At 33.2% G+C, this 13,142-nt stretch overlaps 1 protein-coding gene across 1 annotated transcript in view; it reads left to right on the top strand.

Moving 5' to 3' along the window:
• Positions 1-7,132: 7,132 nt before the first annotated feature.
• The window catches only part of LOC127872419 (uncharacterized), a 103,660-nt gene continuing 97,650 nt past the window's right edge, over positions 7,133-13,142 (top strand). Inside the window, exons 1-8 of the mRNA XM_052415750.1 lie at positions 7,133-7,276; positions 7,714-7,911; positions 8,216-8,413; positions 8,557-8,703; positions 8,908-9,033; positions 12,106-12,231; positions 12,423-12,641; positions 12,780-12,965. Of these exons, the coding sequence (XP_052271710.1) occupies positions 8,565-8,703; positions 8,908-9,033; positions 12,106-12,231; positions 12,423-12,641; positions 12,780-12,965 (796 nt within the window). The 5' untranslated portion in view covers positions 7,133-7,276; positions 7,714-7,911; positions 8,216-8,413; positions 8,557-8,564. The remainder of the gene's footprint in view (positions 7,277-7,713; positions 7,912-8,215; positions 8,414-8,556; positions 8,704-8,907; positions 9,034-12,105; positions 12,232-12,422; positions 12,642-12,779; positions 12,966-13,142) is intronic.

Raw genomic sequence — 13,142 nt, 5'->3', positions numbered from 1 at the left:
GTTTCAGATTCATTTTTGTCACAAATACTTTCGATCGGTTTCTGTTTCGCTTACTTCTTTGTCTGCAGTTTGCTCTTTTTACTCTTTCGTGTTTCAATTAAACTTTTGTCACTGACACGGACGCTTCTTGTTTGCGCTTCAGATCTTCTTCAGAGTTGTGTAAATTGTTATATATAGTATAAGCTTGAAAGTGTTTAATGATAGTTTTTGATATTTATTTCCCGTTTATAGTATTATCGATGAACATTTAAGGTATTAATTGCGAATTTTAAGTCTTACGTTCTAAGATTTGTTCATTTATCCAATCCATCGATTGCATGTTGAGAAGTACATATTTTGTAAAATTATCGCCGCGCGAAAGACAATGTCTACCTCTTCGTAGGGTTAAAAAGTATACAAATACAGCAAATGTCGGAGACCCGCAAATCCTAATTTTCGCGGAGCTGTGCAAGTCGTCCGTCGGCACAAATGATCATTAAGCGCTTCATAACATCCGAATCTAAAAATGCGCGTAACTTATATAACTTCCACCAGAACAATTGTCTTTTTAAAACCTCAGTAAAATTATGCTCTAAATATCGCGAAAGCCTTTTCATTTCTTCCTTATGACCAGTAGTCTATTTAAATAACTTGAAGCACAGCATAAAAGCAAGTTTAATCAGAATTTTAGTGGGCGAAATGGTAAGTGTGGAATATAATAGTCGTTCTGAGAGTTTGTAGCCTTAGTTTAAAAAATATCTAATTGAAAGTGAATTTCAAACAGACTGGGTGTGTATGTCAATTAAATTTCTAATTATTTGCATACACTACCAATTTCCATTTAATCACTAGGAATAAACATGCATTTCAAACCAATCATATACAATTTGGAGTATTTTCTTAACTATACGTTTGGTCACTTTGACCATGACTTGCTATCAAATGAACTAGTTATTGCCAATCTAAATTCTTAGTATCAGGTACCTTGCAAGTTATGTTTGGTTATTTATACATGTCTTTGTCTACTTAAGGTGGACACCCCAAAACTGATATTCAAAAAACATAAACCGCCCCGTACTGACTAGTAAACTAGCAATGTAAAACATACAAAAACCTGAAAGCGTTTAATACATGCTCAAAATGCATGTTAAATCTGAAGCAAACATCGATGCAAAACATGCAAAACAGATGCATAAAGTAGCACTCGTACATAGATTCGCAGATAGAAATATGTAATATTACAAATGTACCGTTATATAGTTTAATAGTATTCTTTGTTCTTATTCTAATAAATTTAATTTAAAATGTATGCATTAAAAATGATGTACATTTTTACAATGCAGTTCACAAATTTAAATTTAAATTGCATTCAACAAAATAATTTGTATTGATGTTAATCGAACGGTCAACTTTGGTCAATTTGGGTTAATCAAGACTTTGGACTTGCTGAATTTGTCTAATAGTAGGTCAGTGTCTAGATATAACAATGAGGTCTGGTGATGTGATTGTATTGTGTTTTCGTATATAATATCCGTGAAAATATAAAAGCTTTCAGCAAGCTTTAATTATTTCATACAAAACGTATCATGAAGTTTATACTTCGAACGATCGGACGGACGAACGAACGAGCAGGCCGATTGTTTTATGCATTTCCACATCATTAGACGCAAAAGTCATACAATTACAACATGCAATTATGTCAAAGTATGGATGAATACATGTCAAAGTACTAAAGTTTTAAGTCTAAAAATATAATAAATAACTTTAAATTATTTAAAATTCTTTATTTCTATGCTGAAACTACGGAACCCTCTCTACCAACACAAAAAAGGTACCTTACCCTGTTTACGAGAAAATACTTATTAACTGCCTAGAAAAACGACCATGAACAAATTTTAAGTTATCCATGAAGTCCTCCAACCACAAAACTGCTTATGAACGGTCTAGACAGAAAGCAATACAAATCAATTATATAAACAAATATGAGTCCGTGATTGGGGTGTCCCCTTCATTTTTTAGAGAACTTCCCTATACTCTATTTAAGTAATGCAGAAAAACTAAAAGTGGTAAAATCTGGTCAGTGCTAAGACCATGTTAGATTTCCTTAAAAATGCGACAAACAAGGCACTATATTCGATGATAGAAACATATATATTAATAAACTGTTTCATGGTTCATAAAGCTGTAAATAAACAGAATACAACGAATTGTTTTTAATGCAAGCAATAAAATGGCTCCCATCGACAAAGACATGTACTTGTGGTGACAAATAATCAACATATACTAGAAAGTCCGAAACAATGCACCTCACAGGAAGGGAAAATGCACCAAAAAGCTATCCAGATAAAACCTGTGTGTTTCCTTATTTAAATTATTACATTTGACATAAAATCAAACATCAGCTGAAACGAAAATTATCACGCACTTATGAACAAATAAAAATAGATTGCAAAGACTATTCATCTGATTTAAAAGTGCAATATACATTTTCTGTCAGTCACATCTCTAGTCATATTTGATATTAATTATATGTAACCGTTACAAACATAGTAAGTTATATGCAAAATAAGAGCGTCGTCATTTCGAAAACTTCAAGAACAGTTAAATTATCACAAAACATGATTTCCATCATTTCACAAATTATATTATTTTATTTTATCTTTGGTATTTAATGTTATCGATGCAACACCAAGCATGGTCGGTATATTAAGCAACTTACACAAACATGTCAATGAAAAACCTAAATGAAAACTCTAGCTCATGAGTGGGACCTGTTTTTCAAGTCTAAGCAACTTCGACTTTCACTTTGACCCGACTGGCCCCAAATCATATTTTAAGCTAAGTCTTTAAGTATAAGATCTTCACACCAAATTTATGCACAATTCAACAAAGCAAAGTTAATTTATTTAGTTTAAGCTCTTGATTGTTTCTTTGGGAACCGTGACATTTACTCCGATGGGCCCAAAATTCAATAACAATTAGGTATGGTATAACTGCATGTACAGTACACTTACACAAAATTGCAGCGAAATTTATCACTACAAAGTAAAGTTGTTTAAAGAAATATTATGTAACTGATTACAATATTACAAAGGGTCTTATTTATACATTGAATACATTAACTTACCAACATTTAAAGGTCAAACTATCAATTAGGAAATTGGGGCTGGATTTGGGGGAAAAGGTATACGTTTTGCCATCCGGAATGTAAACGAACACCGGTTAAAAGATCAGCGCCCCCCCCCCCCTCCCCTTCCCAGCAACAAAAACCCAAACCAGGCTAATCATTCATACATTTAAACAATATTTGCATTAAATATGAAGATAAAATATGCTCTGATTACTGAAAACTATAACACAGTTTACTATTTTAAAATGCAGTAAACGAATGACGTAAGTATAGTGCTAGAAACAATAAGGGCCATTAATGTACTTAATCGAGCTACAAAACAGTCGAAGACTCCTACACTACCTTCCCACATGTCGCCTGACATGATGTCCATAGTACCTGACATTTCAATCACTTCTTCAGCAATACCATTATTTTAAAGAATAAACAAGATAAGTATTGATGCAAAGCATCAAATGGCGTCGGGAATTTCAGTGTAAATGGCACTCAATGAAGTTACATGGAACGATTTTTTTCTACTGTAAATATTAATATATTGGCCGATTATTTTTAACAAAATAGAAAAAGATACTGGTATAACCATTATCTATGATTTTGTGTTATAACTCCCAAATAACCATTATCTATGAAGTTGTGTTATAACCCCCAAATAACCATTATCTATGATTTTGTGTTGTAACCCCCAAATATTTTATAGTTCATTTTATTTACATTGGTTTCCTTTTTTTTACTGGCATCCATGTGCAGTTTTCATAAATGGAACAAAACTGTGTAGGTTTTTAAAAATCTGCTTCATCGTGTAAGCGTAATTTCATATTTTTCTCAACTTCAAGGGGAGAAATTATAGTGAAATTATTCTTACGTTGCTCATTTACGATAGGGGTTGAGTACTCATTGATATGAATACACTGTAAAAGTTTTAATGTGTTTACGAACCCCCCCCCACCCTCTCACACATATATTTCATGGGCATAATAAAAACAAAAAATGGTTACAATAAAACAGCATATTTATTTTAACTAAAATGTCTACATCAAAACAAAAAGTTAACATAGAGCACAAATAAAATAATTTGATTCTACTGGTGCTCGAACCTTGGGCCTCTCACATGTGAAGCGAGCGTGTAACCACTACACTACGGGAACGCCTGAAAAATCACCTTCAAACTAAGATATTAATAAGCTATTAATAGTCGGTTTAAATGTAAACCCGGAAGTTTAAACGCTGGTTAGTGAGCGGGGTTAAAAGGTCCATACCAAAGGGTCCATACCACTGGCAAAATACGGGTCAGGCCTGCGGCCTTCTATATGTGGTTCTTAAAAAAAATGTAGGAGGACTTGATAGTAATGAGACTGGGGTACTGTGATGGTGCTCTTCATTGATAAGCGGCTGCTTCCTTTTACAAGACTCATTACAATTAATAATACGTGTCGCGCTTCGCGCTCTATAGCGCCTTTATTAGGAACTAGGTGGTTGCTAGGATAGTGGAACAAAGACGTTTTGTTTTTATACAAAACCAGAAAGTTTCACCGGTTCGCGTATTTGACCAGTCCCTGTGATATTTTATTATTGCCAGGCCCTGTGATCATTTATTAATTAAAAGAATTAGCTTTGCATTATTGGCAATAAATGTTGTAGTTAATGTAATAGGCACAAATGCAGTACTTATTTACACTAATTTACACAAAAAAATCACCACTTTGCAATATATTCTGACAACAAAAATATGTACATTGATCCGTAAAATAACTTCTCCTCCCATTAGCGAAAAAAAAGTATAACATACTAGTCGCCGCACTTCAATGCGACGCCAATGATACAATAAGTGTCACCATAGTTGTCATTGACTACCAATGATTCATCATGCCCTATGCAGTGTGTACTGGTTTGCGAAACATTTTGGTAATTTAATACTATATTTAATTTGCAGTATCGTTGTTAAATTATCATGCAGTACTGAGTTCTCAAATAATATTAAATATTTTTCAATGAACGCAGTAGGTTGGTCTCTTTTATTATTTGGCATTTGAAAATTTAATTTGACTTTATTGAATGGAGTATAGTCTATTACAAACTCTGGCAAATTCGTGACACAAATTACTTTACCCAATTGTGATTGCTGTTAATATAATAGCAATTGTCCACAAGATCGAGTGTTCTTTATTGTAAATATGAACTATTTATGCAAAATATTAGTCAAATAAACGTTCAATCATAAAGACGGTTCAAAATATTTTACTTAAACAAATTAAATGCCTTTAATTAAATCCAATGACCGGTCGTTATCATGAACTCATGAAAAAAAGTCTACACGGTGTTGCATTTGTAACAATATCTGATGTGTTGTTTTTATGTTTCGGAACAAATCACTTAACCCGATATATGTCAAGTAATATATCCAAAGGTGTCGCTGCTAAATTAACGAAAACGACACGTGTCGATTCAATGTTAAATCGTTCAGATGAAAGACATTAATGTTAATCGCTTTTTGTATGATTGGTTGTTTCTATGTATCTGAACTAATCAAAAATATTTGCGCAGCTAATCCACAGAAACCCGAGATGTGTAATCAATGACTAAATGCGTAAAATGTTCCGACATAAGGTATGACAGTTCCGCGCGATTTTTATTCCTCTCTTATGAACGGTGTTTCATTGACATTTGTTCCGACTGACGACATTTAAGTTCCACGCTAATTTTAGTCCGCGCTTTTTGTACAGTGTAAAAAATACTCTGTTCCGACTGAAGATATAAACATTCTGTGCTCTTTACCTTCCGGTATTTATGCAGTTCTTAATGATCAATTCTTCCGACGGAAGATATGCATAGTTCCGCGCAATAATGTGGATCGGCGAGATTCCGACGTATCCTATATATTGATACTGGCATAGCTTTTCGCGAAAAGTGAAAGTTCGATAATCTCGACTATATAATATAATGTTTATACTGTTTTTTTAGGGGGGGGTTAAGGCTGTCCATTGTTATTTAAGCCTCAGTTTTTCTTTAGTAACAGCTAAGACGTTATCCTGACGAGTTGAATATTGTTTATTTATATATTTCACTTTATAGCTCGTTAATCAAGTATTGATCGGTGGATATTCTTCTATATGTATTTATCACAATCTTTACATTGTTGTTTTTAAAATAGGTATATGTATTTTAGTTATTGGTCTCCCATGCAGCCACGATTATTATTGCGACTTGACGTATCACAACTTGTATGGCTACAACTTCATTTGCTCCTCTGGAATATGCGCCTGCAACCCAAAGATATGGTATCAAGACCATAACGGATGTCAGCCATGTAGGTTTGCAAAACAGAAACATCATGAAGTATGATGTTAACTTTGAAGAATTTAACCTTTATAAGTTTCACCACAAAACCACCGATTGTTTATCTTATTTTTGTATGACAACCGAATTACCATACCCTTTTAGTATAAAGCCTGTTTGTTGCAATAACGCTATCATTATTCTCTACCACGGAGAATTGCAAGATACTTAAATATGATGATGAGTTTTTTCTTACTTGATTCTTTGTTGTTTATTAATTGTGTGTAAATTGTTATTTTTACACAGTTTTCACAATATGCCCCCTTTTTTATTTTATTATTAAAATTCCAATGACATTATAATGCACTATGTAATATATTGAACACCCAAGACCTAGGACGACAATGCGTAGAGCATACAGACTGCGGAAGTTTATCGAACACTACCTGCATGGACGGTGTGTGCAGCTGCTCTCCTGGGTACATAGTGCGCGATGACCAATGTATTTGGAGTAAGTGGTTTCGCCGAAATTAACAAAGGGATATGTTCTCTAGAAATAATTGTAAAAATAAAAAAAAATGGATTTTTTTGTTTGTATTTATTGACCTTTACAAGAGTGTATATCACGATTTAAAAAAAAAACATGATATGTTGTATAAGAACATTTATGGAAGTTAAAAGCTTTAAAAAAAGAAAAATGATAATAATTAAAGTTCTAACACTAAAATATGACTGCATTACAAGTTTTGGACACATTTTGCAACTCAACAAGCGACTGTGGGGGCGGGGATATTAAATGTGAGCCAGACAGCACCGTGATCGGATACGCTGGAAAGTGTCGCTGTCAGAAGGGATACTCACTGGCCTCTGCAGACTCTTTCACTTGCAAAAAGGGTAAATCCATGAGTTTCACTTTAAGTTACATAACCATGATATGTTTTTTCCTGGGGATAAAGGATTGCTATGCCATCACTTTACCAACACTTTGGCGTATATCAATGTCTTATAAGTTATTCACTTCTAACAGGTGTAATAACAAACGTATGTGTTTAATGTTTAATTGCATGTTACTTAATGATTAATGTCAAAACTTAGTTCTGATACACAAACATGCATAAACTATGCGCAGTAGTTAATGAACTTGATAATTTACAGTTCCTTGTTTAACACATTTGATTTTTCCCACGGAGACGTTGTCCATGCATGTATATCTATCGAATCTTACGAAATACGTCTAATATATATTAGTTTTTATAAATAAATGGTGTATATTGTTTTCAAAATATTATATAAATAAGTAGATTCTATTTTTATTGGTATTCTTATTTTAGTGTTGGATAACTTTTGTTCTGACATCCGTTATTGTGGAAATGCGAGCCACTTTTCATACATCTATGCTTATCTGGAGCCGTGGAATTCTCTACAATGGAACTACTACTTTGCACATCGGGCGTACTACTGCAACGTGGACAATATTTGTAAATGTGCACCGGGATATAAACGGACCACAGACGGCGAGTGTGAACCTAGTAAGTTGTCAATGTGCACACATCAGTTGAGCTTTGTACTTTTTATTACTATTGATTGCAATCTGGTTGCTGTTCGTTATAAAAGTGCATTTGTTAGAAAATATACAGTTCATAGACACATAAAACAACAACACATTCAGGTGAAACATAAAACGGGTTCGTAGAAAAACTGAGTGAATATTTAGTAATGTAGTCCGTTCTAATGTCCATTGTTCAACGATCGTTCCAGGTATGTAAGCAGCTATTGAACATTTACCGCTGGATGCAATTGGTTTGAAACTTAAAACTTTATGCTTTTTTGCAGTTTATAACTCTTATTGCGTTGCCGATGAAGACTGCGCGGGTGACACCAATTCCAATTCATTCGCCTACATATGTGACACAGACATAAACAAATGCGCCTGTAAGCAAAACTATCATTATGATCCGATCAGAGACCAATGGCATGAAAATTACGGCTGGTCCGATGCCACTGGATACGACGAATATCTTTGCAAACCGCGTATGTATATACGGCAATTTTAAATTTCTGGTAAAATGCATTTTATTTGAATTAAATTTGTAACGACTAACCAGGGTTATCTCTGTTTAAGTATTTAAAGCTTTATTTATAGAAATAGTATTTATTTGTGTGTCTATTAACAGTCATCGGTATGAAGTGTTCGTATGGGACAGTGGATGAAACACAATGTGTCAACGATACTTCATTTATTTACTCATATGGGAATTACTATTTCGAGGAAGTCAACATGTGTGTGAATGGATTCGAAACTGACGGGACGTGTTCTAAAAGTACGTATTTACAGACGAGTTTCAAATCAAAACTTAAAGAAACGATACGTATATTAATTCATTCTTTTAGAAATAAGTACATTGACATGGTATTGGTCCATCCTGATTAAAATCGACACGACTATGCGAAACTGTCTTTTAATATAAACGTGTGTGAGTACCCGACTTGTTATTTACAAGGCAAATGTTTCATATACATTTCAGTTATTGGACAAAACTGTTCCGCTTGGGATAACACGTGTGACATAGTTGACAACGCTTATTGTAATGTTCAGAGTGTATGCTCCTGCAAAATAGGATTTACTGAAGACATGGGCAAGTGTGAGCCTGGTAAGTGCTTTGCATTTTATCATGCCGTTAGCACTTAGATCGGAATCATGCATCTCGTGTTCAGCAGAAACATGTCGGTGGTAGCGACAACTCATTGGCAACTCATTGGCATCAACTGATATTGAATTTGTTAATGAGATTACTGTATGAAACAAAGCAGCAGTTAAAATAAAGTTTTTGTCGAAGTGGAAAATGTGTAAAAGGAAAGATAATTCGACTTAGATCTTAGAAGAAAAAAACAAATGCAGTTAAGGTTTCGTCTAAACCGTATGGATATAATAGGCACTCACATTACAAGCTTCCCCTAGTTTAAACCAAAGTTTTCGGAGAAAACAAAAATATAATACGCATCATTAAATGTTACTACGTTCATAAATTGTTTTATGTGAGTACTTTACTTATACTGATCGGCCAGTATATATAGGGCGATTTTTTAAATGTTAACAGCTTTCACATTTAAATCTCATACGCAAACCCTCTTACCCTTGATTAGCGTTTATTGGTTCACTTAATGTCGTGCTGGTTAAAATTGTGTAGAATACGACGAAAATTATATTGAAAAAAGCAGCAGAACATACTCAGGTAAAACATATGCCTGTGTAATTTACATAGCCGTGTAGAACGCATAGTAGCCTTTGTGTCTATCTGTGTCTGTTCAATATATTTTCTTAACATCATGAATAGGTGTGTGAGGGTCAAGGACATCACACGCCACACCGTCCAGAGTTTACAAGCAATATGTCCATATAACAACACATTGTATACATTTTAACATAATAAGCTTTAACTTTAAAATGTAAAAAAAAAACATGTTGAAGTAATATTTGACAATACATGACTTCTTTTGTCTCTTATCACAACGACTGGAAAAGAGGTAAACCAGTCCCAATGCTTTACTTTGACGCAAATCTATAAAATAGTTATTTTTATTTAGTAAGTTAATTGGACATTGATTGCAAAATGTCGTAAACTTGAACCTAAACAATTAATCTAATTATGTAATGACTAGTTCCCTGCTGGGTAAGCAAGAATTCGCTTATACAGTACAATTATGCATATAATCGCTAAAAGCATACATGAAGGCACACAATAAAGGCATACATAAGCATCATACATGAAAAGGGGCAAGAAAACACGAGAGGCAATATCAATAGAATTATACTGCAGCAATCTACATGACAATGTTAACGATGTGACGATATCGGTCACGTTACTCATATCCCAGCGCCCCCTTGGCCGACCCCTTACGCAAAATTAGGCAACGTATTCTCAAGTTCGATTCACAAAACCTTTCATGTGGGCATACAATTGTATTTATATAGTACACGACAATCTACAGATACGACTTGCTGATTTAAGAGTGAGCCTAGTTTTGTTCATTATATCATTACAAATATACATTTTCAGAAAAATAAATATTAGGTTTAATGGTTCATTTGTGCTTGCATGTCCAACTATAAAGAAAGGTTTATTAAAAAATGTCCGAAATATAATTTCTACCAGAGAACAATACTGCTATAAATTGATTAACATGATTGCATTAGCAAAATAACCGTTGAATAATTTCATCATAAGTTTGACGAAAGTGCAGTTGGCTGAAGCGGCTTAACTTTAATTAGAAGAAGTTTACATCATTGGATATGCTACTGTGTATAATTCTATATTGAAACCGTATAATATAAAGAAGCATATCAAAATATGTCGCAATTTATTGTGTTGCAATATAATTAAAACACTCGACTATTTATCTTTCACACTGGCGACGACTCATGTTTATGTAATACATGGGTTTTGTACCCTTTATGTCTACCACGATGGCCCGTAAGCTAGTGGGAATAAACAGTTTCATATAGCAAGTGTAACAGAAACTTTTGATCTTTTCGTATCTTTTAACTGTGTGTATAATTTCATTACAAATGAGAAGTTGATTGAAAACTTCACATTTGTCACAGCTGTAAAAGGTTTAATGTTCAGCGTTGCGCATCAAGTCAATGTCAAAATATACGGGTTTTTTTCAATCCATTACTTAAAAATAAAACTGAGCTGTTTCCAAATAATGTTCATATATTGATTGAAGAAAATGGATTTTGCAGCAAAAACTTGTTCGTTCGTAGTTCAACAAATGATTTCAAGTTATCTTATCAAAAATCATTTTATATCTTGTGTATTAAGTTTTTTGGATAGTGACTTCAAGAGTTATATTATATCTGAAAATCAATAATTGTATTAAATTATTTATCTATTTTCCATCTCCAGTGGCAATGCTACGGATCCATGAGTAATTCAGAGAAATGAAAAAAAACAATCAATTCTTTATATTCTTTAAGTAAAATAATATTTTGTAATCTTTGTTTGGCAATTTTACACACAATTAAAATATATTTTATTGATCTTTGTTGACAGATTATGTTGTACATGATTTATTGTGTTATGGCTAAAATCAATGTTAATTCAGGCAAAAATAATTTAGAAATAACTGAAAGAAAGCGTTGGAAGCCACAACATACAGTTACCTTTTATAGAAATTACGAACGCAGTTAATACATAAGTGTAATGGAAATAAAAGTTTTTCTTTAACTGTTTTTACAAACTATGTATTATTTCTTTTAAAATACTATGGTAAGGTAACGTATAGAAGTACTTAACAGAATTTAGATACAGTGTATTATATTCATATCAGTTTAAAAAACATTCGTTTAATCCCAAATCAAAATACATAAAGAGATTAGAGGAATAAATGAATCTGATCGGCAGTTTTTTGTATTTCAGATTTGTTTTTAACTGAATCGATTTCAACTCGAAAACAGTGTAATGAAAAATGAAAGGTTAAATTGGCTTCATCATTCAAAAATAAAAGAAACTATGTTGTGAGTTATAATGTTATGCATGATATTTTTTAAATGATAAGTTTGTTATTTAACACTTTCACTTGCAGGTTATTACAAAGCGATATAAACATAAAAAGCCGTTATAGGCCTTGCATAATTCAGCCAGTTATAAGATTTAAACTATAATACAAATGTATTTGTGTATACTGAATGCTCAACAAATAATATTGCTCTGGCATTTTAGTGATTGGCATGAATTGTACCGACGACGTGATGTGTTCTTCAAAGCTTGCTTGGACCAGATGTATGGAATCTTATTGTTCTTGTATTGAAGGGTATGTGGACGTGAATCGGAAATGCGTCTCTTATGGTAAAAGTTTAATTTATTCACATTAATGACGTTAAGAATTTGATTTAGATTTAGGTTGAAACATACTTGAAAAGAAAACGAATAAAAAAATAGTAATTTTATATAAATTTAATGATTAACTACTCAATATTTTGCACTATTTCAAGCTAAATTTAAAACATATTTTAAGCAGCAAATCTGCCTATTTTCAGCCGAGAGGGAAGATATTTGTCATCAAAGTATCCGCCGATTCCCGGATAAGTATCGTCGATCTCCTTTGTACCGACTTTCCCCGACAGAACTTCCCGTTCGTGATGACCTCATCGAAGAGAAATGGTATGACTTTGGCAAGCACATGCTGTCTGCAGCCAGTTCTGTTACTAATACGAGCCCTGGGACGTGTGGAACAAAATATCCTATCTATTTAAAAGGTACTTCCGTTGTGAAAACACCACAATTCGTTTCGCGATCTCGCTTATATATTTGTCGTGCATACACATATCGAACGAAGCGGTTGTTTAATTTAAATACATTCCTTATTGAAATTAAAGCCAATATTTGAGTTTCAGATGGGATTAATAGTGCGGATGTAGTTGGTCTTCAGTTTGGGGAACTCATTGAAAAAACTGTTCAAATTGGAGGACTTAGTGTATATGGAATATCAAAGGAATTCAACGTCAGTATCCGAAATTGTTCTGGAAGCTATTTTATCTTTATAAAGAAAGCGCCCATTCCCTTTTCGGGATATTGTGTTGGTATGTACGTTGTGTTTTGTATTTAAATTATTTATTAATAAAGCATATCGCTTAGTTATAACGGCAGATCACTATGCAACCGTTCTTTTCAACTTCCCAGTATATTATTGTCTTGCGAGTTTGTAATAAGCCTTGCATTACATAACTGCGACGTCAGCAGGTTTCAGTGTGTTGTAA

This window comes from Dreissena polymorpha, chromosome 3 (genome assembly GCF_020536995.1).
Source record: "Dreissena polymorpha isolate Duluth1 chromosome 3, UMN_Dpol_1.0, whole genome shotgun sequence".
NCBI lineage: Eukaryota > Metazoa > Mollusca > Bivalvia > Myida > Dreissenidae > Dreissena > Dreissena polymorpha.
Note: the sequence above shows the minus strand (reverse complement) of the source record. Positions and strands in the feature narration are given on the sequence as shown.